Source organism: Chinchilla lanigera, unplaced genomic scaffold, assembly GCF_000276665.1.
Source record: "Chinchilla lanigera isolate Chin_1 unplaced genomic scaffold, ChiLan1.0 scaffold00050, whole genome shotgun sequence".
NCBI lineage: Eukaryota > Metazoa > Chordata > Mammalia > Rodentia > Chinchillidae > Chinchilla > Chinchilla lanigera.
The window spans coordinates 1,424,494-1,448,516 of NW_004955451.1; the positions used below are offsets into that span (position 1 = coordinate 1,424,494).

Sequence of the window (24,023 nt, forward strand, 5' to 3'; positions counted from 1 at the left end):
CTTCTGGCCACTACACCAGCTGCTGTTGGGCCATGTGATGCTGCAGACCCGTGCCCTGCCTGGTCCAGGAGCACAGCTGGGCCTGAGCTCAGTCTTGCTGGGAGGACAGGCCAGGTCTGTGTGCACCTGGGAACATGCATGCCCAGAACCTGGATCTGGCATAGGTGCAGGCAGGTGGAAGGAGCAGGAGACAACTTAGCCTATGGCCTGTGAGGTCCAGAGTACGGGGCTCTCCAGCATGGGGCACCCTGGCTGAGGAGGAAATTTTAGCACCCCAGGCTGAGCCTGACCCCTCTTACCAGACTCTTTCTCTCTCAGACTCTTTGACTGGCTGGTGTCGGTGATCAACAGCAGCATCTGTGCAGACCCTGACGCGTGGACTGCTTTCATAGGTAGCAGGGGCTCACCCTGCCGGGAACCTTCCAGAAAAGAATGGTAGTGGCCTGGACGGGGGCCAGGGGTCCCCTGAGTGACTCCTTTCCCTTCTCTGCACCCGTCTGCCACCTGCCCAGTGTCTGGTCAAGATCTCTTTTTTTTCCGGTGCCCATATCCAACCTGTCCGAGACACTCTCAAGCAGTGCCTTGTCTATAAGGCCCTCTTCTACCAGAGACCCAGTGCCAATCCCAGGAAAGTAGCAGGGGTTGGGCTAGATGGGAGACAAGACTGAGGTCCACATCATTCTTACGCTGGTGAGGAAGTCAGGTAACGGGGAAGTAAGGCCTAGAGGCACCTGTGCAGTTTGCTCATGGAATGGTAGAATTGTAGGCTGGTGAGACCAAGGCCCTCCAAACTCGACTTGCACAGGAAGTGTTCCTTAGGCCCTGGTTTTCTCACAGGAAAAACCTGTTGGGACCAGAGAATTGACTCAGACATAGGCCTGATGCCCTGGGCTGCCCCTTGCACCTTGTTTGGCTTTTCTGCTTGCTTTGAGAGAGTGTCGGGTGGACAGGGGAGCCATGCTGCATGGAGGGCAGAGGACAGCGGTGGTGTGCTCCACCCACCACTAGGTGTCCTGCTCACTCAACCTCATCCCTGGGCTCTTGGAGCCCCCTGGCCCCTACCTGCTCCCCCTGGTGGCCCCACAGATTCCCTGTCATCCTCCCAGGCCTTCTGGATGTGTATGGATTTGAGTCATTTCCTAACAACAGTCTGGAACAGCTGTGCATCAACTACGCCAACGAGAAGCTGCAGCAGCACTTCGTGGCTCACTATCTACGGGCTCAGCAGGTGAGGGCGGGCGGGGCGTCCTCCTGGACCCTCTGCTGCTGCCTGGCTCTCCAGTTCCAGGAGCCTTGGTTCCTCATTTTATTTTTGTCAAGTAATAACTGTACATATGAAGCACATGTATATGTGTGTTGTGCTGGGGACTGAACCCAGGGCCTCGCACACACCAGGCAGCACTCCGTCCCTGAGCCACATCCCCAGCTCAGTGTGATGTTTTGACATGGGCTTATTCCTCCTTTGATGCCGTTCTGGAACATGCTGTGGTCCTGAGGCCAGCCATGGATGGCCCACCTGGGCCTCAGACTACAGCTTCTGTCTCCCTCGTGTCCCCTACCCATGCCTCTAGGAGGAATACGCACTTGAGGGCCTGGAGTGGTCTTTTGTCAGTTACCAGGACAACCAGACCTGTTTGGATCTCATCGAGGGGAGCCCCATCAGCGTCTGCTCCCTTCTCAATGAGGTGAGGAGGGTCAGCCAGTGAACGGAGCCCCAGAGTTGGGCTTTAGGCTTGTCTTGGGCCTTAATGACTTTTCTGTGCTTCCCCTACCCCTGTCTCTCCATCTACCAAGTGGGCTTGCTAATCCTTCTATTCTCCCTCTCGGGGGCACTTCAGTGCCGTGGGGGCCGGAAGATGGGGCCAGTGAGGGTGGTGGTGAGATGCGACCTGGGTTTTTTGCACCTGACTGCCCACTTCCACCCTACAGGAATGCCGTCTTAACCGGCCGAGCAGCGCCGCCCAGCTCCAGACACGCATTGAGGGTGCCCTGGCTGGAAGCCCCTGCCTGGGCCACAACAAGCTTAGCCGGGAGCCCAGTTTCATCGTGGTGCATTACGCAGGGCCTGTGCGGTACCTCACAGCAGGCCTGGTGGAGAAGAACAAGGTAAGGCCTGGCCGTGGCTTCTGGCGGCCCAGTCATTGCGGTGTGATCGTAGTAGTTTCTCATCAGGGGCCCTCTTTCTCCTAAATGTCCTCCCAGAATCCCCGACCACCATCTTGGGCCCAGCCCTGAGGTCTCTGCTCAGCCACCTTGACCCACCTGGGCGTGACCCGTGCCAGCCTGGGTCTGGCTCTCTGATCGGCCAGTGGATCTGCTCCTCTCTTGGACTCAGATCCCGCCCTCCTTGGGAGCCATGTCTTCTGGGGCTTGGCTGGGCAAGGTTGTGCCAGGCCGTAGACTGCCTGGGAAGCAGTCCACCTGCCCTCACCTGCTGCCCTTACCCCTTCCAAATAGGACCCTGTGCCTCCTGAACTGACTGAGCTCCTGCAGTTATCCCAGGACCCACTTCTCACAGTGCTGTTCCCTACTCAACCCAAAGAGAAGACTCAGGAAGAACCCCCTGGCCAGAGCAGGGCCCCTGCATTGACTGTGGTGTCCAAGTTCAAGGTGGGTCTGTTGGTGCTGGTGTGAGGTGCTCAGTGCAGTCTTCAGTCTCCAGTAGTTGTCCCGAGGGCAGGTGAAGATCATGTTCTCTCAGATGTTTACCTTGCAGGGCTGGACTCAGGTAGACATGGTCCTCGTCTCCGTGGTCTTCTACTTCAGTGTAGCGGACAAAGAAGGAAACAAACAGACCAGCAGCCTAGGGGCCCCTCCCCTTCTGCCGATAGGTGGTCACAGGAAAGCAGCAGTTCTGTGAACCTCTGAGACCAGGCCCTTCTCAAACCCTGTCCTCAGCTGGAGCAGGCTGTCACTTGTGTCAAGATGTCCCTTTCTGCCCTCTCAGCCTTCCTGGCATCTCCTGACCACTGTCCTTCCACTCCCCTCACTCCCAGCTCCCGTAACACTCGGGGTGGAGTGCTCCTTCTCAGCTGTCAAACTTCGATGCCTTGTCACCTTGAGGCACCCTATGAAACCCAGGTTGAGGGGCACTTTCCTGCCCCAGCCTCACACACGGGTGTGCCTGAGGCCCGTCAGACTGACTGCCCAGGTCATAGTCCCTGGCACAGCCTCCAGGGCACAGGGCAGGCTTAGTAATGGCAGCTGTTGCCAGTCCCCTGCCTGGGCGGCAGCAGTTAAGAAACTATTCTAGAAAGATTGCTCTGGGGAGGAGGCTGAGGTGATACACAGGGAGACCATTCAGGCAGCAAACGGCCCAGGATGCTTGCCTGCTCCTTGAGAGCTTCTAGTAGTCCCCAGGGCAGATGAAGGTCATGGTCTCAGGGCTGTAGGGCTGCTGGAGGTGCATGATGCAATCACTAACCAGGGCCCAGCTCATGGCCCCAAGCAGCCCTAGTCCCTGCCTAAGCCTGAGTTTCTCCCATGTGCAGGCCTCCCTGGAACAGCTCCTGCTGGTCCTACACAGCACCACACCCCACTACATTCGCTGCATCAAGCCTAACAGCCAGGGCCAGCCGCAGACCTTCCTCCAAGAGGAGGTAATCACCACTGGGCCCCATCTGACCAAGGCCCTGGGAGGAGGAAGGGCAAGATACCTGCCTGACATGAAGGGACAACAGGGGTCTCTCCTGCTCTGGCAGGGCAGCTAGGTATGGTTGTCTGCCTGGGGCACTGCACAGTGGCCTAGCTGAGGAGGTAAGTAGGGGTTCCAGTGCATACTGCTTTCTACTTCGAAGCCATGTGGCCAGGCATAGTGGCGTACACCTGTAATCTGAGCATTTAGCAGGCTGAGGCAGAAGGATTGCTACAAGTTCAAGGACAGCCTGGGCTACATAGTGAGATCCTATCTCCAAAAAAAATTGGAGCCGGGCATGGTGGCACATACCTGTAATCCAGCACTTGAGAGGCAGAGGCAGAAAGATCATTGCGAGTTCAAGACCAGCCTGGGCTACAAAGTGAGCTCAAGGCCAGCCTGAACTATAGCGAGACTGTGTCTCAAAAAGACAAAAAAAAAATTGGAACAAAGCCATGTGCCCTGATGAGGGCCTAAAGCTGCCCAGAAGAATGGGTGTCTTTTATGATTAGTGGACAGTCTGTCACCTCAGTAGTCCACACACAATGTGGTCATTTCTGACTGGAGGCATCACTTTTTCTAATTTGTATAACAGCACTCTGGGCAGAAGCTGCCCTTTGCTCAGGGCACTGAACTCTGAGGGGCACGGATGTGTGAGTAGTGGACAGTGCTGAAGCGTCCCACAGCCACCTGGTAGATGTACAGGCCTGTAGCCAGGACCACATGTACAGACCTGGGCTCAGATCATGGAAGCGTCTTCACCGGATGACCTCCTCTGCCCCTCAGCTGTAAGCCACTCTACCGCCTGTGAAAAGTAAACACAATCAAAACTAGAAATTCGGTTGGGCTGCACTGTGGGTTGTGAGTCTGCAGCGCTTGGCTGTATCAGAAGTCAGCCAACAGGTAGAGGGTCTTGGGACCACTGGGACCTACTTTCTAGGAGGGAGGTTTTTTCAAGGTCACTTGATTTCTTGCTGTCCCAAGGAAATTCCCCATCAACAAAGACAGGGGAGCCTGCAGCTCCGTGCAGGCCAGGCCTGAGAAGGGCAGAAAGGCATTTCCAGCCTATAGCTGCCACCGTCTCCCACCTCTGCAGGTCCTGAGCCAGCTGGAGGCCTGTGGCCTTGTGGAGACCATCCACATCAGTGCTGCTGGCTTCCCCATCCGGTGAGTGACCACATCACCGCAGGGGGCAGGGCCGCTGGAGGGCGGAGCTCAAGACTCAGGCGGACAAGAAGCTGCCCAACCCAGAATGGTCTTGGGATGGGGATGCAGGGAAAGGCAGGTCTGTGGAGGTCAGGCTGGAGCTCAGAGGGCAGTACCTGTTTATTTCTGCACTCACTCACTGTGTGCTGTGCTTGTACCCAGCAGTTTCTGCTAACGTATCAGTAAATAAATGAAGGTGAGTTTCTGGGCTCTTGGGGCACACGTTCCTGTGGAATCAAGAAAAATAAGTGCACGCTTGTGATCCCAGCACTCTGGGAGGCTTAGGCAGGATTCCAAGTTTGATTGAGTGAGATCCTGTCTCAAAATAAAAAAGGCTGTCAGTGTAGCTCAATGTAAAGGCCCTGGGGTCAATCCCCAGTACCTTCCACAAGCACAGAAAAGAAACAGGTGTAACTGGAGTCAGGAAAGAAAGAAAAATGCTGTGTGATAGATTACCAGGGCCAGGGCTCCATGGCTGGCCAGAAAAGGACCCCTCCAGGCAGCTCAGGGTGATGGGACAGGAAAGGCCCAGCCTGTGAAGATCCAGGGGAGGGGAAGGCAGTCCAGACCAAGGGAGCCGCCACCACGGAGCTGCAGGTTAGGACTGAGGTGCTAACAGGCCTGCACCGCACAACGCCAGCGGTGGGAAGGGAGGTGGGCAGGAGCCAGACTGCAGGGCCTCGTAGGGCGTGGGAGGACTTGGTGGTTTGTCCTGAGTGCAATGGAAGCTGCTGGGCATTACAAGGAGAGAGGGGTGTGCTCTCATTCATAGTCTCAGAAGATCCCTGTGCTGCTGTGGGAGGTGGGCCACAGGGTCAGGACAGAAGTGAGGCTGTGAGCAAGGAGGCTGTCGCAGGTGTTGGGTGAGCAGTGGGGAGATGGTGTGGTTTGCAATGGGAAGAGAGGGACTGGATGCATTGCTGAGTGGAAAGCAGGCGTCCTGCAGGGGGCAGTCGACTCCCAAGGCAGCTTCCCCTCTACCACAGGTGGATGACTTGGAGAACAGTTCACCAAAACGGTTGGTCTGGGTAAGGCCCAGATTGGAGGGTGGCAGAGGAAGAGAGGTGGCAGTCAGGAGTGCTTTTATGGCCCTGTCAGTTTTGAGAAGCTGTGAGGCGGGGCTCAGCACACCTTTAAGAATGGGAGGGCACATGAGGATCCTTCCTCAGTGGGCCTTAGCATGACAAGCAAGGAGGAAGTCACCTCGGGAGAGAGGAGGGGCTCAAGTCATTCCCTGAGGAATGAGCCACGAGTGGAGGAGATGACCACGGTGGTGTGGCAGGTGTCCAGGAGGCTGAGAGAATAATGCACAAGGAGAGGGGGCAGCACTGGATTGGTGGCGGCTGCTGGCTGTGACAGGAACCATGATAGCTTAGTGGTGGAGACAGAAGCCAAACTCTGAGGAGCAACTGGGAGGAGGTGCAGGTGCCAGGTGTCAGCGGCTGTTCAGAGCAGTGCTGCTGTGAAGGGGAGCGGAGAAACCAGGAGGAAGAGGAGGGTGCGGGGTCAGAGGTCAGCATGTTTGCGTGGCGGGTGGTCTGGTTGTCGGAGGAAAGGCTGCAGATCCCATTAAATGAGAAAAACACTGCTCTGCAGACACGGGCGGAGAGGAGGAGCAGCCGATTTCAAGTGGCCTCCACAGACTTGGCCAAGGGCCCCTGGTAATTGCTCTGGCACTCATCCCATGCATTCAGCGCGGCCAGCCAGGGCAGCACCTCGCTGGGCCCCTCAGCAGATTAAATGGAACAACTTCTTTTAAGCCCCAGACATTGTTCCTGGCTCCCGGATGAAGTCCTTCTCTTCCACCTGCTTTGGCTTCCAGGGTCTCTCACCAGAACTTCATGGAGCGGTATGCATCACTGAGAAGGCTCCGTCCTCACACACCATCTGGACTCCATAACCTGTGTGCTGCCAGAGGGCACTCCGGTGAGTGTGCCCATTTGCTAATTTGTTCAACCACAGGTTCCTGCTGCTTCCTCTGCACCTCCTCAGGGCTGGGCTTCAGAGATGAATACACTATAGCCCTGCCCTTCTAGTTCTTGGCTTCATGGGAGAGCAGACTTGAAAGGCAGAGCTGTGAACAGGACGCTGTGTGTCATGTTGGGAAGGCTGCACGTGCGGACAAATTGCATCAGCAGGTGAAAGGGTTCCACAAGACACGCAGTGCGATCAGAGGCCCGGCAGCTGTGTGGGTGTGCGCAGCCCCAGGCTATGCAGTGGCTCTTCAGGACGGAGCGGTAGCAGGTGGGGTCTGGTCAAGGAACCAGGGCAGAGGAGGGGCACTGCAGGGGAGGAAACCAGTGACTCCCTCAGCCTCGTGCCTTCTGGAGACCAGCCCGGGGGTCTTGTCTGGAGGGTCTTGGAAATGAGCCCGCAAAGCTGTACAAGTGGAGAGAAGCCAGAGAGGTGGGCACAGTCTGGAAACGCATGGACAAGTCAGCCAGCTGGATGTAGCAACGAAAAGGAGAAAATGGGTTCAGCCCTGGCTCTGGGGAAGAAGCAAGAGGAAGAGAGGCCGGGGGGAAATGGAAGAGTCTGCCTCATGGGACCTGAGCTCTAGGTCTCAGCCCAAGAATTGTCTGCGAGGGACTTGGCAGCTTTAACCTCAGGGCATGGCTCCGAGGTGGCTGGCATGTGGACACGAGGCCCGGGCACAGGTGGAGGGAGAAGGGCCAAGGGCAGTTTGCAAGGCCCCGGCCCCCACAGCTACTCTCCCAGCCACCCAGCGCAGCCAGGCCCACCAGAACCTCTGCAGGCCTTTCTGCTTTGTTTTTCTCCCCTCTTGGGCAGCGTGTCACTTTCCTTTCACCCGCTCTTCCTTTTTCCTCTCTCCATGGTTTGCTCTCCTGTTCTGTCTCTTGCCAAGTCCCTCTGGGCCCTGATCGGTCTTGCAGCCGTCTGATCTCCGGCACCTGCTTTGGCTGCTGCTTTGGCTGCCTCTGTCTCGAGAGGTGCTGTGCAGTAAAGGAGGTCAGAGCCCTCAGGTAAATCCTCCTGCACAGGAGTCAGCCCCACACCCCCGGGAGGGTGGGAGGGGGACGTACTGGGCCTTCATGGGACGGGGCTTTTATTTCTCTCTTTTCTCATAAATGTTAGAGGGGTAGGTGCTGCCCAGGTAGCCTGGGACTCCAGGGTGGAAGGAATTGCTCTTCCAGCCATCAGCCCTTTGCCAGCCTGTCCAGAGACCGAAGGCAATGAAGGCTGCAGGATGCAGGGACTCCCAAGATGCTTCCCAAGACTCCCAAGGGTAGGGACTCCCAAGACTCCATGGTAGCCAGGGCTCTGGGGGACTACAGAGGGGTTGCTTCTGGCCTCTCCTGAAAAAGGGAGGAGGAAGAAATGGCTAGGGGCAAGAACAGTAAGAAGGGGCTTGGAGAGTGCTGAGGAGACCAAAGTCCATTGCTCAGGCCATGTGACGACCAAGCACTGATGGGCCTCTGCTGCCCATTCCCCAGGACAGCTTCCCTGCAGTGAGGAGACTACGCTGCAGACTGTCCTGCGGGACCTTCTCCATGCTCTGCCAGCGCTAACTCGGACGGCAGCCACACCTGCTGACCCACTACACTGCGGCAAGACCAAGGTGTTCATGACTGAGTCCACGGTAAGCGGCTTCGGGGATGAGATTACAGAATCCGGCTGCAGGTGCTCCCCAGGGCAGCGGGAGCAGCCGCCGAAGCCCTCAGTGTGCGCCCCTCCCTTCTCCCAGCTAGAGCTCCTAGAAGGCAGGCGTGCACAGGTGCTGGAGCAGTGTGCCCGCTGCATCCAGAGTGGCTGGAGGCGACACCAGTACCGAAAGCAGGAGAGGCAGAGGCAGGCAGCCGTTCTCATTCAGGCAGGTAGGTGGAGGGGGCCGCCTGTCCGAGATCAGGCGCAGGACATAACTTGATGTTGGTTTCCTTTGAAACTTGGCTTGTTGAACCACCACCTACTGAAGATGTGCCCCAGCCTCAGGTAGGTGGTACGTCCCACAGGGCCTGGCATTTGAATTCTCTGGCATTTTTCACAGCCTCTCCAGTTCAGTAGAAACTAATCACTCCACAAAAAAGGGTGCCCTGCAGGCAGGAAAAGCTGACATGTGACCTCACTTTCCCTTTCTCAGACCTACAGAGCTGTTTGTGCCAGTGTGTAGTCCCCTCACCCCAAACACACATGCTTTTTTTTTTTTCTCTTTCCTTTTTCTTGGGACATGGTCTTGCTATGTAGTTTGGGCTGCCCTGAACTCATTATGTAGCCCAGACTGCCTTGAATTTGCAGTGGTCCTCCTGCCTCAGCCTTCTAAGTGCTGGGATTACAGGTGTCCACTTCCGTGCATGGCAGTTTTTTTAAACAGAAAAGTAAATTCTTGTGCAAGTTCTCTTACCCCCGAGCTACAGCCCTAGCCCAAGATCAATCATTTTTTAAAGTATAGACAGTTTAGACCCCTCCCATTCCTGGCACTGCCCAGGACTGAGCCTGTGATGGGAGGTGATCCTGTTGGGTCCTCCCCAAAGCCCTACACACCCCTTCAATGTGCAGAGATCTCCACGTTTGTGGGCAAGGGGACGAGTTTTCTGAGCCTGTTTTGCCTTGTGTTGACTTCAGAGCCTTACTTTTTATAGTAACATGCAGTAGCTGTTTCTGTGGAAAAAACACACATTTCACGGCAACTTGTGCTGACAGCCAGGGTGCCAACAGCTCTAATGACCATTTTATCTTTGCTGTTTCTGGCCAAAACTCTTAGCCATTCGTTCCTGGTTAACTCGGAAACATATCCAGAGGCTGCACGCAGCTGCCACGGTCATCAAGCGCGGCTGGCAGAAGTGGAGAGTGAGTATGGCTCAAGCAGTCGGGCGGGCAGCACGTACAGATCCGCACCAGGCAGACCAGTGCCGGGGCGGTACATGGCAGGCACGAGGACCTCCCTTCAGGGTGCTCTGCAGAGAGAGGAGGCGAAAGCAGCTCTGGGAACGTACTAAGCCGAGGCAGTCAGTTTACCGCTGCTGTATCCATGCTATCTCAGAAAAGCTGTTACTTTATCTTAAAGTATTGCATCTTGCCTGACATTCTGCCACATGGGGCCATGCTAGTTCAAGGCAATCAGCTGTTCACAGCTAGGTGCCTTTAATTCATCATGTCAAGGTTTATTAAAAATAATTTTGTTTTACATTTTCCCTTAAGGGGGCTAAACAATTGTAAAGCTATAAAGGGGTATTTCTCTTTTTAAGGTAAGAATGGCCTGCCTTGCCTCTAAAGAACTGGATGGTATTGAAGAGAAGCCCTTCTCTCAAGTTCCTGGTTCCCTGAGCTCCTCCCCGCTACCCCCAGGGCAGAGCAGGCTCCAGGGGGCAATAATCCGCCTCTGGCCCTTGGGACTGGTCCTGGCCAACGCAGCTGTGGGTGTGCGCGGCTTTCAGAGGAAACTGGTCGTCTGCGCCTGCCTCCAGCTTCCCTCAGGCAATCCCAGCACCTGCACCGTCCAGACAGCACAGGGCCAGACTGGCGTCATGTCCATCCGAGCACTGCCTCAGGTAGGCTGTGATGCAGCAGCAGTCCTGCTCGTGACAGCTCCAGGTTGGGAGGGCAGGCAGCAAAGCCTAGGCAGCCCCACGGCAGGAAGGCCGAGGCTGGCACACGACCTCCCCTGACCCTACTGGGTAAAGCAACACCTGGGCTCCAAGCTAGCTGCAGGTCTGGATCCTTCCCCCTGTTAGAGCTGGGAGTCCTCCACGGCCCTTCACTTCTGAAAATCTGCCTCCAAGTATTCTAGCTGAGTCTCCTTTTAACTAGTTCTACTTTGAAAAAACTTGGGTGTAACAAGTTTTTCACGTCAGATGACACTGAATTTGACACCATGTTTACACCTTGTGTGTGTGGTAGTAAGGAGCTAACCCAGGGCCTTGCACATGTTGGGCAACCACTTCAGCCCCAGCCCTCCTCACATTATTACTTGGTTTATCTCCTTTTCCAGCTGAAGAAATGAGCAGCAGTCCAAGTCCTCAGACAGTGTAGGTTCACCCCACCAAGCCCAGCCTCCTAAAAACCACCTAAGGAAAGGAGACAGCTGTGTTGTGGTTAAAGGCCAACCCTCAGGGTCTGAGTCCTGGCTCTGCTCCAGACACTGGGTCACCTGGCAAAAGCACATCATGTCAGAGCCTCCATTTCCTCATCCATACAATGGGTTAATGTTCAGCTGTTCCATGGGCCACAGCAAGGAGTGATGAAACTGACAAGGCAGAGGAAAGGAAACAGAATTTCCACACAGAAGGAAAGACTGTTGGCCATAATCTGAATTAAATATCCCATGAAAACTCCCAGGCCAGCATGAGTGTAAACAGAAACATGTTTTGATCTTCCAGCTGTAAGCAGTCATTAACTCAGCACTGTGGCCACACCAGCCCTTGTCCATCCACCCTGCGTCACATCTCTAGCGCCTGTGCTGTGAGCCACCTTTAGGGCCTGGCACTGCAGGGAGCTGAGGCTAGGTTTCCTTTCTGTCTCTCTCCCACTAGGGCTCGATAAAGTTTCACTGCAGGAAGTCTCCACTGCGCTACGCGGACATCTGCCCTGAACCTTCGCCCTACAGTGTTACTGGCTTTAATCAGATTCTGCTGGAAAGACACGGGCCAGTCCACGTCTGAGCTCACCCCTCCTCCCATCTGGTGGGTGATCCTTGGTGCCTCTGTTTCTCCAAGGCTTTTCCCTGCCAGCTGCACCTGCCTTGCCAAAGACATTTAACCAATAACTGCCAAATTATTCCCACAGCAGCTCCAGCCTGCCAGCAAGGGCTGCGTGGCCAGCACACCAGCAGGCCTGGGGCTACAGTCCAAGCATCGGCAGGGGTCAGGGTTGGTGGTTACCAAGCCAGGACTGGAGCCACAGGGAACTTCCCATTTCACCACCCTCTCAGACGAAACTCGGTGCAACTGTCCTAGAGTGTGTATCTGTCACTACAGGGGCACCCCACCCCACAAGCACTTTAGAAGAAAATGGGCAAGTCAACCTAAAATTAGCTCTAGAATTTTAGCTGGGCAAAAATTTGCATTTAGTTCCTAAAACAAAATTTTCATATTTTAATAAGCTGTTGATTTATTAGGGACTACAATGAACAGTGCAATGTACAAATGAACTGCCATATCTTGATTTTATTAACACTGATCCAGTTTTTAACTCATGGGTATAAAACTTGATATTTATGATGTCTACCCAAACTGTACCAAAGATAAAGTATTTTAAGACAGCGATGTACATGTGCATGTCAAGTCTCACAAAGGATAGCCACCTTGAATAAAGTCATCTGTCTGAAACATGAGCCCATGTCCGCGGAGGCGAGGACCTGCATAGCCGACAGCAGCGAGTCTGCTGCCTCTGGGACCTCACCGGCCTCACCTAAGGTCCCACACCAGCTGCCCCCATGGGAGAAGCAATGGGCAGCCTCTGAGTGTCAGTTACGTGCTTCGGCAAGGAGCACAGCAATCCACCTTAAGAGTCTTCATTCCGGGATGGTTCTACAACCCTTAGGCAGCAGTCAGCGAACTCCACAAACAAGGGCTCTTGCATGTAGGCTCTCATGAGTTTTGCCTTGTCATCACCCTGATCAAGGTTGACCATCAGCTGTCTCAGGTGGGGGTTAAGCAGTAAGTTTCTTAATGGTGCAGACTCACCTTATAAATTAACAAGAAAAAAAGCTATCAAGTTCAAATGAGAACCCATAAAGATGTTTCTAATGTAATAAACATTATATCCCCTTAACCTACACAGGCCCCTGACTGCCACAGGTTCCACATCCACAGGGGCATCCAACCACAGACAGAAAAAACTGTGTCTGAGCCCAGCACAATGCTACATGCCTGTAACCCCAGCACTTCAAGAAGCTGAGGCAAGAGGGTTACCAAGGCTGAGCCTCACCTGGGCAACCTGGTGACATAGTAACTGTCTCAAAGTTGTAAGGGCTGGGGCAGGCATGGTGGCACATGCCTGTAATCCCAGCACTTGAAAGGCTGAGGCTTCCTGTGAGTTCAAGGCCAGCCCAAACTACACAGTGAAACTCTGTCTCAAAAAGACAAAAGAAAAAAGGGCTGGAAATGTCACTCAGTGTGGAGGCCCTGGCTTCCATCCATAGTACCTCAAAAAAAAAAAATAAAAGTTAAATTTGTAGCAAACATGTATAAACTTTTTATTGTCATTACTCCTTACGTAACAGCTATTTACTCTGTATTACGAGCTATTATATAAGTAACCTAGAGATGATTTAAAATCTACATGTAAGTGATACAGAAATACACCACTTATATAAGCAACTTGAGCTGGGGGTGTATCCTGGAACCAACTCCTCCCGTGTGGATACCACAGGAATGTCACACCATTCACAACCCCAATGTTTCACATATAGACAAGTGGGACTAGCATAGCAAATGATTTCCAAGTTAAACTGAGTAACAAATTCAGGTTCTATATTATCAGCGCAAATACACAGAACAATTGCATGGCATTGATGTTCTTTTTCTCCACACGCAGGCACAAAGGCCCTCAGTGCTAACATTTGTACCAGATACTCTGTCTGAGCCTGTGATCCAGAGTGCACAGTGAGCCAGGCATGGTGGCACACCTGTAATCCCAGCACTCAGGAGGCTGAGGCAGGAGGATCGTTGTAAGTTCGAGACCAGCCTGGGCTACAAAGTGAGCTCAAGGCCAGCCAGAACTCATAGGAAAGACCCTGTCTCAAAAAGACAGTGCGCAGTGAACAAGCACTGACACCTGTACAGGGCTTTTTACACCTCAGCCTAATCACTACCATGGGACCCAGCATCTTTCAGCTGAGCCTGACTCTGTGATGTGGAAAGAATGGAAATAATTCCCACCTTTAGGAACTGCATTAATGTATTAATTATATATATATATATGAGAACTGAGTAAACAGTGCTACTAAAACGTGGGGATTTCTACGGTTGTGTGTGGTATTAAGGAATAAACCCCAGGCCTTCCCACTGAGCTACATCTCTAGCTCTTCTTTTTTTTTTTTTTTTGAGAGTGGGCCTGAAAAGTCAGAGTTGCAGTGGCTCAGCTCAAATTTGTGATCCTCCTGCTTGAGCCTTCCAGACTGCTGGGGATTATATGCATGCGCCACCAAACCCAGCAAAAAATCAGAATTAACACCATTGCCCATTTATCCCTTAAAAAAAGAATCACATCTTGTGATTACCAGTATGTATCAATGGTTGGACTGTAAGTCAAGCCCTGGGGATACAGGTCCTTGTATACAGATTAGCGTGTGAGACAAACTCTCATAAAATGAAGTCCAAGGTACTAAGGCTAGCCAGAACAGTTTCTGTTTTAAGAAACAATAGACTGAGAAAAGCTTAGCAAAGAAAATATGAACCACGCCTTACCAACCTGGAAGAGTAGGAATCTAGGCAGGGGAAATGGGAGCACTGTGGGCAGGCCGCTTCCCTTTAGTGAACCATGTCGCTGGACAGGAAGAGCCTTGCATGCTATGTTCCTTTTTTTTGGTACCAGGAATAGAACGCACGACCCTGTGCTTGCCAGGCAAGTGCTGTGCCACTGAGCTATATTCCCAGCCCCTTGCTATATTCTTGATTTAATAAGTTTTTAAAATCTCACTTCAAGGGAAAAAAAAAAGGGAAATTAGGGATGTGGGTATAGCACAGTGGTACACTGTTTATCTAGCATACATGCGTCCCTTGGTGGCACATGCACATAATCCACATAGATTCAATCCCCAGCACGCGCGTGCACGCACACACACACAAATCACGTTCTATACGTAGAATAAATGCATCTCGGTGGTTGACAAGGAAATAAACACAGGACAGACTTACCTAAATTCTTTAAATTCTGCAAAGAAACTCTGTCCTCTTCCTCATCGCTATTGAGAAAATCAGCTACAGAGGAATCGTCATCTGAGGAACATAGAGCACAATCAACTGCTCAGAACTCAAAGCCAGACACATGACTTCAACACTCACGCCAGATAAAAATGTAGATGCAAACACGATGGGTGTACACATAGCTAAAAGCAAAACGAAGAAAACACCCTTCTTGGAATTCACAATCATACTAACTCTCCTCTTGTGCTGAAGTGAAAGGTAAGAAGTGATTCTACTTGAACAACTGTATCCTAGTGCTGCACACTCACTCCAGGCTTCCCCGTGCTCTCTAGGCTTGCAGCCTGAGCATCCCATCCCCCCGCACCCCGGCTCCAGCGCTGCGATGGGCCAGTGACTAGGAGCTCTCTAAAACCCGGCAAGCAGAATTCCCTGTGCTTTAGCTTGGGCAGAAATCACCGGCACTGCCTGAACCCAACCTGGAAGTTTCTCAAAGGACAGACATGGACCATCCCTTTGCCGTGAATCTTCAACGCCACTTTGGTGGAACCAGAGGGGCTGCTTGCATGGCCTGGCTCCGTGTAAGACACCCAGAGATATTAAGGAAATTCAGGAAGGTCAGATGGTGGGATGGTGGGATGGTGGGATGGATGGATGGATGGATGGATGGATGGATGGATGGATGAATGGACAGACGGACGGACGGATGGACAGACAGGATGACAGTCTCTGCCACAGTAAGCTCGGAGCAGCAGTGAGGTGACCCAGACCAAAAGAAGCCTCCTGCCTAAGCCTTGATCAGCTGAAGTGACAGCCCAGCCAGGCCTTGGAGGGACACCCAAAGCTGCCAGGCTCCTGCCAGCAGGGCCCGTCACAAACACCCAGGCCACAGCCAGGGCGCTCTCCCTCGGCCTCCTGCCCCCGTATGTCCCCCTTGAACAATGCAACCAACCAACCTTTGTTTTCCTCAAGCTGTGCAACTTTTACAGGAGGAGCTGATCTTCTTTTCTCCACAGGATGAGTTTTAAGGTTGCACTGCTCTGAAAGAGACAAAACGTCAGGCGCATGTCTCCTCTATTTCCTCCAAGGCAGCGTCTGCCACCAGACCAAGGGTTAAGCATGTGTATAGGGTGGAGATGGATACACAGGGGCAGGATAAGGAAAACCATAAGCAATCGTAATCCTGACAGGGCTAAGAAAGCCGGGCTCGTGCATCCCAAGAACCCGTCCCGAGCCCCTGCCCTGCCTAATTTCATAAGCCTTTCACCGTAACTCAGTGATGCACTGACTTCAGTGAGCATCCCGTGACTATCTCAGCCCTCTCAGATACCAAATTTGTATGCGCCGGAGGGACACACAGATGAATGCACCACTCCCACTCTGGAGGGTTTAGTCATGGACAACAGTGAGAGAGATAAGAAGGACTTGGTCTAAATCCACCTGAGAAAACCAGGACGTAAGACCAAGAAGACTCAATGGAAAGACAAGTACACTTGGTAGAGGAAAAGGTCTATGATCCTGACACAACAGTCAGATACCAGAAGACGGTGATGAGCTGATTGGTAGGGCAGATGTGGCAGGTGTTTGGGATACAAAAGGAGGAAGCCAGAGCAAAAGATATCACCACAGCTGGCACAGCTGGTGGTGTACACCTGTAATCCCAGCACTCAGGAGGCTGAGGCAGAAGGATCACTGTGAGTTTGAGGCCAGCCTAAACTCTACAGTGAAACCCTGTCTCAAACGCCCCACCCCTGAAAAAAAAGAATGCCACCACAGGAAGTCAGTCTCCCCTCCCCACCCCACAGTGTCTCAGCCAGGGTGCCACTGGCATTTAGGGCAGGAAGGGCTTTGGTGGTCTCACAGGCTGCAGGGTCTACAGGAGTCCCAGTAGCATCAACAGCACCACTAATCCCTACTCTGCCTCTATGTCAACGAAAGCACTGTGACAATGTCTCTCTCTAGAGGACAACAGAGAACCATAAAGTTTTCAACATGGGACAGACAGGTGTAATACCTCACATTTGAGTTACAGAAAAGTCATCCTGGCAGCAGCACGAACACAGGGTAATGAGCTCCTGATTGCCCAAGGGGCGCCTAGAGGAACCCCGTAGGAGTGTCGGGTAAGAGGGCCAGATCCCCCAACCCCATTTCCAGCAAAGCAACTCCACTTCTTTTCCATGCGGGACTGTAAGGCTTCTTTTGAAAATGCTCCAGAGACAGGAAAAGAGCAGTGGTACTGCTTTAAGCCACCACTGAAAACCAGACACTGGAAGGGATAAAAGCAAAAGCAGAACTCATTCGGAATGACGGAGCATGCAGTAGCAGGAAAGGGCTGGGGCTGGGGCTGGGCAGACGGGAGACCTCCAACGCAGACTCGGCAAGATTAGTACACAGTATGCTGTGAAGAGGAAAACAGGGCTCCTCAGGTAGGAGGTGGCTGCGATAGCCGCCGCTAAGAGCCAAGCACAGTCCCGCAGACGCAGCGTCCCACTGAACCCTCATACACCACCTACGACGTAGATCATTAATCGCGCTTACAGACAAGAGAACTCAGTTTTCTGGTACTAGAGAAACTTGTCCAAGGTCCTCACTAAGCAGCAGGGTCAAGAATAGCACCCAGATCTAACTTTTTTTTCTCTTTGAGACAGGTTTTTGCTATGTAGTTCAGGCCAGCCTCAAACTCACAGTGATCCTGCTGCCTCAGCCTCCCAAACGCTGGGGTTATGGGTGTGTTCCACCACACCTAGCTCCAGGTCTAACTCTTAAGATTGTGCTCTGTGTAGAAGGAAGACAGGAGGAGCCAAAAGGTAAGGTAGAGGCTGGGTGTGGCGGCATACCCCAGTAATCCCGGCACTTGGGAGGCTGAGGCAGGAGGTTCACTCAGTTTGACACCAGCCTGGGCTACACAGTGAGACCCTGTCTCAAAAATCCAATAGAGTAAAACAAAATATTTTTTAAAAACAAAGGAAAGATAGATTTTTCATTTTAACTGTAACTGACACCAAAACAGGTATTCGTTTCTCGAGACCAAACGAGTTTGGAGTTAAAGATCTGGATGTCAAGAAGGAAAAGGAGCCAGGCGTGGTGGTGCATGCCTATAATCCCAGTACTCAGGAGGCTGAGGCAGGAGGATCGCTGCAAGTTGGAGACCAGCCTGGGATACAAAGTGAGCTCAAGGCCAACCTGAACTGCATAGCAAGACCCTGTCTCAAAAAGACAAAAAAAAAAAAGGAAAAGGAGAGTGGGCAAGGTAGTGCACACCTGTAACCCCAGCACTCAGCAGGCTGAGGCAGGAGGGTCACCTCAACTCCAAGGTCAATCTGAGCTACATGAATCGCATAGTGACACCCTGTCTCAAAAAGACAAAGGAGTGGAGGGGAAGAAAACAAGAGGGAAAAACAATGGAAAAACGAAAGAGAAAAGAATACCCACAAATAAGATCAGCGACAGTATCACAAGAATGAGTTTAGTAAACAGGCAAAGTTCAGGAATCAGCCAAAGATTCTGAGAAACACTGGGCCTGGTGGTTCAGGCCTCTAATCCCAGCATTCTGGAAGGCTGAGTTGGGAGAATCACAAATTCAAGCCCAGCCTGGGCAATTTAGCAACTCCAGGGCATCCTGTCTCAAAATAAAATTTTTAAAAATGGGCTGTGGCAAGAAAAAAAAAAAAAAAAGGGCTGGGGAAGTAAATCAGTTCAAAGGCTCTGATTTTAATCCCCAGTTGAAAGAAAAAAAAAATTCTTGTGAGAAATAGTGTTTAGGGGTTTTGTTTCTTTCTTTTGGTGATGGGAAACAAATCCAGAGCCTCAACTGCAAAGTAAGTGCTCTACCACTGAGCTACATCCTAGTTGTAACTAATATTAAAAGTGGAAAATAACCCAAATAAAAGCAGCAACCAGAAAAAAAAAAAAAAAAAAGCAGGAACCAGACAGTGCCAATTAAGTTTCCTCAAAGCACACATCAGTTTCTTAATCACACATTTTGGCTTTTCTTTTTTTTTTTTTTTTGTCTTTTGAGACAGGGTCTCGCTATGCAGTTCAGGCTGGTCTTGAACTCACTTTGTAGCCCAGGTTGGTCTCGAACTCGCAAGGATCCTCCTGCCTCAGCCGAGTGCTGGGATTACAGGTATGCACCACTGTGGCCGGCTTTAATCACACGTCTTTTGGGGGTAGGCAGGCGCTTATGCCACTGAGCTATACCCCCAGCCCCAATCACACACCTTAAAGACATAATATTTACAGATTAATTAAATGCACACACAATAATTTGTGATGCACAGGTAAATATCACTTTTTTTATAACTATACAAAAATGTGTTCACACCATACACAGAACTTTAGGGCTTTTTTCTCAATAGGTCGGAGATTTTTCTCTTTATTGTAGACAAATCTACCTGTTTCTAACAAGACATTATTGTATTTGAAAGAGAAGTTCTAGTTAACTTCAGCCAAGGCAGCGTCAAACCCTAAGGGACTAGGCCAGAATGCTAAGATGGAGCACAGCTAGGACAGACTTTTGCTGCAAAAGCAGAAGACGACTGATTTCCTTTAAATTAGAAAACATTTAGCCTGGCGTGGTGGTGCATGCCTGTAATCTCAGACTCTTGGGAGGCTGAGGCAGGAGGATCACTGTGAGTTGGAGGCCAGCCTTAACTACAGGGACCCTGTCTCAAAAACTAAAAAATAAGAAAAGGCTTATCTCAGTATTGGAGGTTCAAGCAGTCAGCTATTTTTAAAGAAAAAAACAAGCATGGCAGGTAGAAGAAAGGCTCTGATAGAAAACTACACAGCGGTTTTGAACAGCAGAGGCAGGGCGGGGACACCGGGAACTGAGAGGCAGAAGCCGCCGGGCGGCTGAGAGTAGACCCGACCAGATCAGACGCAACGGAGTCCGAAGGAGGCGCAGCCTGAGATCCAAGCGTCCCGGACAGGGCGGGCGTGGGGGCTGCCACGTGCGGGGCTGGGACGGGGCTGAGGCGGGGGCGCCGGGTCCTTACCCTTGTGCTTCTGGAAACAGGTCACGGAGCAGCTGGAACAGCAGAAAACACAGACCCCGTCAGCCCAGAAGGCCCGATGGCCCCTGCCGCAACCCCCCGCCCAGCCCGGCCGCCGCCCCACGAGCACCCGGCAAGATCCCGGCGCTCCCCACCCCCAGGTCTCACTAGGGCACGCGGCAGGTCGGGCAGCGGTACTTGGGAGTCTCTAAGCAGATCACACACACCACCGAGCTACAGCGGAGCGACGCCATGGCCCCACTACACCGCGGGTCCCGAAGCGGCGCAGCCCTCTTACGCGCCGCTTCTCTCGCAAGCTCTCCCCAGCCCCCCACCCACCGCTTCCTGAATCACGACCAATCAACGCTCGTTATTCACTGACAGGCAAAAGCAATAGATTGATCCTGTTCGCTGTTCTAGGCCTCATAAGTAGAGCGTCGATACACTCGATGCGCATCTGGGGTTTTTCACTGATTAGATCATGTCATCAAAGAATTTGTTCTGTAGTGCAGTCTACGCCCTTTACCGCTTTCCAGATTTATTGCCCTGAGTGTAAAAAGAACGTATAAGACTAAACTTCCTTTGAAGCGGGTATCAGAAAATGGAAAGCTGTCCTGAGTTCGATTCCCGGTACAAAAAAAAAAACCTCCAACAGCATATCTCACAGAATTAGAGAAAACAATCCTAACATTCATTTGGAACCAGAAGAGACCTAGAATAGCAAAGGCAATTCTGGGCAACAAAGGCAAGGCAGGGGGCATCACATCCCTGACTTGAAACTATGCCATAAATCTACTTTGATAAAAACAGCATGGTACCGGCAAAAAAACAGACCCGAAGATCAATGGAACAGATTAGAAGATGCAGAAACAACTTCAGGGATATTCTACCACCTTATATTTGACAAAGGGACCAAACACATTCACTGGAAGAAAGATAGCCTCTTTAATAAATGGTACTAGAAAAACTGGTTCTGCACATGCCGAAGATTAAAATTGGACCTGTATTTTTCACCATGCACTAAACTAAATTCGAAATGGATCAAAGATCTAAATATTAAGACAGAAACATTAAATCTGCTGGAAGATAGAATAGGGGAAACTCTTGAAGACATTAATGTAGGCAAAGACTTCATGAATAAAGCCCTGATCGCACAAGAACCAGCACAAAGAATCAACAACTGGGATCTCATCCTATTAAAAAGCTTTTGCACAGTAAGAGAAGCCACCAACAGAATGAAGAGACAGCCTACAATGTGGAAAAAAATGTTGCCTGATGTTCCTCAGACAAAGGTTTACTACTGAGAACATATAAAGAACTCAAAAAAAAATCAGACCTCCCAAATTTATAAAGACCCAATTAAAGATCCAGCCACCTTGTATTTGACAAAAGGTGAAACACGTACACTGGAATAAAGTAGCCTCTTTAATAAATGGTGCTGGAAAAACTGGTTCTGCACATACTGAAGATTAAAATTGGACCCATATCTGAGATGAATACACACTTTTCAGATGAAGAAATACAAACAACAAATAAGTATATGAAAAAATGTTCAACATCACTGGTCATTTGAGTGATGCAAGTTAAAACAACACTGAGATTCCATCTCACCACAGAAAGAATGGCTATCATCAAGAAATCAGGGCTGAGGATATAGCTCAGCTGCACAAGTGCTTGCCTGGCAAGCATAAGGTCCTGAGTTTGGTCCCTGGTACCAAAAAAAAAAAAAAAGTAAATCAACCAATAACAAATGCTGGAGGAGCTGTGGAGAAAAGGAACCCTTCTCTGCTGTTGATGGGAGTGTAGACCAGTGCAACCACAGTGGAAATCAGTGTGGAGAGTCCTCAAAAAACTAGGATTGGAGGTCCCATTTGACCCAGCTATTCCCCAGCTGGGAATCTTCCCAGAAGAATTAAGAACATCATACCACAGCAATATATGTGCACCCACGTTTATAGCAGCACAATTGTAATAGCTAGATCTTAGAAACAACCCAAATGCCCATCAACTGAGGAATGGATAAAAAAGATGTGGTCTTTTTATATAATGGAGTGTTACTCAGCCATAAAGAAGGATAAACTGGAGACTTTTATAGGTAAATGGATGCAACTTGTGTCCATAGTCATAAGTGAAATAAACCAGACGCACATGTGTAAACATCGTATTGTCTCCTTAGAGTGAGAAGCTGAAAGAGTAAATGTGATCCAAAATGTGCAATAGATATTGTAAAATGGGAAGAAACTTCCAAAGGAAAGAGAAACTGGGATAGGGCAATGGGAAAAAAAGAAGGGAAAAGCAAAAGGAAATATATATGTATAGAGAGAGAGAGACAGAGGGGGGGTAATTACACTACTAATTTCTCTCAGTTTATTGAAAAGATAGGTCTGTGCGAATATTGATAACAGTACACAACGTATTAACCATTGTTACCCTCCTATCAAACACATACACTGGAAGAAAGTAGCCTCTTTAATAAATGGTGCTGGAAAAACTGGTTCTGCACATACCGAAGATTAAAACTGGACCCATATCTGAGATGAATACACAATTTTCAGACGAAGAAATACAAACAACACATAAGTATATGAAAAAATGTTCAACATCATTGTTTTGGAATTTTGGTTTTTGTTTTTTTGTTTTGAAATTTTGGGTTTTGTTTCTTTTTCTTTAAAATAAAAATTTAAAGAAAGCCGGAATCTTTACCCGATGGCTCAGACTTTCTGAGTCTTGCACTGATGCTGGGGTCTCCTGCTCATCTTGTCTGGCAAATGGACACTGACGGAACTAGAATCGGCTGGATCGTGTGGCGCACAGGGACTTGTCCTTCCCAGCCTGGGTCACGTTTCCTAGAGGAAAGAGAGGCCTGTATTGAGACGTTGCCACCCGCGTGTTCCCTGAGATCCTGCTAAGTCCCGCGCTGCCCAGGGATGTGGACCTCTGAGGACCAGAAGATGCTCTGTGCACCCCAGCAGCTGAAAACACAGAATGAAGTCAGAACGGAGGAAGGAGGGGAGAAGGCTCAGTCTTAGGGCCCGGCTGGTGCTAGCCTGCTTTGTCCTTAAATACCAGCCCCAGGTTCCTCTTTCCCCTCACCACAGTCCCAAGCCCTAATGGGGCAGACAGACCAGAGAGCAGATGAGTGACCTCTGACCTAAAGTGGGAGATCCCGAGCAGATGAGTCAGAATTTATGGGCTATGATGGACCTTGAATTTCCTCATGATGTAGTTATAGACAGTCCGCAAGACTGTACCAGAAGTGAAAACCAGAACTGAGAGCAGGGACTCAGCAATGATGACTTCCAGGCCAGCAGACTTCCACACGACAAACCAATAAAAAACTCTCAACACTAAATATATTACATCTCCTAGGATTAATTGTTACTGGCTTGGTTTTGAGACAGGGTCCTACTATATAGTCCAGAATGGCCTTTTTTTTTTTTTTTTTGGTACTGGGAATGGAACACAGGACCTTGCACTTGCCAGGCAGGTGCTTATGCTGCAGAGCTATGTCCCCCAACCTTTTTTTTTTTTCCTTTTTGAGACAGGGCTTCACTATGCAGTTCAGGCCAGGCTTGAACTTACTTTGTAGCCCTGGCTGGCCTCAAACTCACATCAACCCTCCTGCCTCAGCCTCCCCAGTGCTGGGATTACAGATGTGTGCCACCATGCCTGGCCTTACTTTTGTTTTTTTGAGATAGGGTTTTTCTACATAGCCCAGGTGGCCCTTGAACTCACAGTCCTCCTGCTTTAGCCTCCTTAAGGCTGAGATTTTTTAGATAGTCCCTATCACACCTACTGTATTTTTTTTAAATTTTGTTTTGTTTTAGCCATACCAGGGATTGACCCGGGGCTTTGCACAAGCTTGGCACATACTCTACAGTGGGCTACATCCCAGCCCCTTAAAATTTTTTTGTATTAAGGCAATGTCTTGCTAAACTGCCTAAAGTGACCTCAAACTTCTGATCCTCCTACTTCCACCCCCTGAGTACTTGGGATTAAAGGTGTGCACCACCATGCCTAGCTAGAGTGCTTGTTTCTTTCCTATACTGGAGACTGAACGCAGGGCTTTCTCACTGAGCTACATTCCCCAGCCACCCTGCTTTCTGAAAGAAGGTCTTGCTAAGTCACTAAGTTGCCCAGACAGAGCTGGTACTTGTGATTCTCCTGCCTCAGCTTCCCAGAGTGCTGCAGTTACAGGCACATGCCACCACACTCAGGTATGCCATGGTTTTCAGAGCCTTGCTGAAAAGCCCTAGGTGTAACCCAGCCTAAACTTGGCTCACACCTTACCTCTGCTTGGCTCTCTCAAGACTTTAAGGCACCCTCACCTCCTTCTCTGTTGGCTGTTCAGCGGGGGGGGGGGGGGGT

The 24,023-nt window shown here is 50.8% G+C and overlaps 2 protein-coding genes across 10 annotated transcripts in view; one reads left to right on the plus strand and one right to left on the minus strand.

Moving 5' to 3' along the window:
* Myo19 (myosin XIX) overlaps positions 1–12,021 on the plus strand; it is a 44,722-nt gene extending 32,701 nt beyond the window's left edge. For 6 of the 8 annotated variants that reach the window (XM_005393959.2, XM_013519330.1, XM_013519335.1 and 3 more), the window contains 13 exons: positions 319–392; positions 1,107–1,228; positions 1,572–1,685; positions 1,930–2,106; positions 2,458–2,610; positions 3,492–3,599; positions 4,731–4,801; positions 6,663–6,766; positions 8,296–8,441; positions 8,547–8,676; positions 9,561–9,646; positions 10,045–10,347; positions 11,329–12,021. In XM_005393959.2, coding sequence (XP_005394016.1) covers positions 319–392; positions 1,107–1,228; positions 1,572–1,685; positions 1,930–2,106; positions 2,458–2,610; positions 3,492–3,599; positions 4,731–4,801; positions 6,663–6,766; positions 8,296–8,441; positions 8,547–8,676; positions 9,561–9,646; positions 10,045–10,347; positions 11,329–11,457 — 1,717 coding nt within the window. In that variant the 3' untranslated portion in view covers positions 11,458–12,021. Of the gene's footprint in view, positions 1–318; positions 393–1,106; positions 1,229–1,571; positions 1,686–1,929; positions 2,107–2,457; positions 2,611–3,491; positions 3,600–4,730; positions 4,802–6,662; positions 6,767–8,295; positions 8,442–8,523; positions 8,677–9,560; positions 9,647–10,044; positions 10,348–11,328 lie in introns of those variants that run through there. The other 2 variants (XM_013519337.1, XM_013519336.1) reach the window with 2 other exon arrangements.
* Positions 11,947–19,991, minus strand: Znhit3 (zinc finger, HIT-type containing 3). 2 transcript variants are annotated; one of them, XM_013519339.1, is made up of 6 exons: positions 19,824–19,991; positions 19,659–19,690; positions 15,618–15,701; positions 14,656–14,736; positions 12,725–12,865; positions 11,947–12,480 (listed from the first exon to the last, which is right to left on the minus strand). In XM_013519339.1, the coding sequence occupies exons 1-6, from the start codon at positions 19,907–19,909 to the stop codon at positions 12,299–12,301; spliced, it is 606 nt and encodes a 201-aa protein (XP_013374793.1). In that variant the 5' UTR covers positions 19,910–19,991; the 3' UTR covers positions 11,947–12,298. The 2 variants fall into 2 exon arrangements, with proteins under 2 accessions (XP_013374793.1, XP_005394009.1); XM_005393952.1 differs by lacking the exon at positions 12,725–12,865.
* Positions 19,992–24,023: the final 4,032 nt, after the last annotated feature.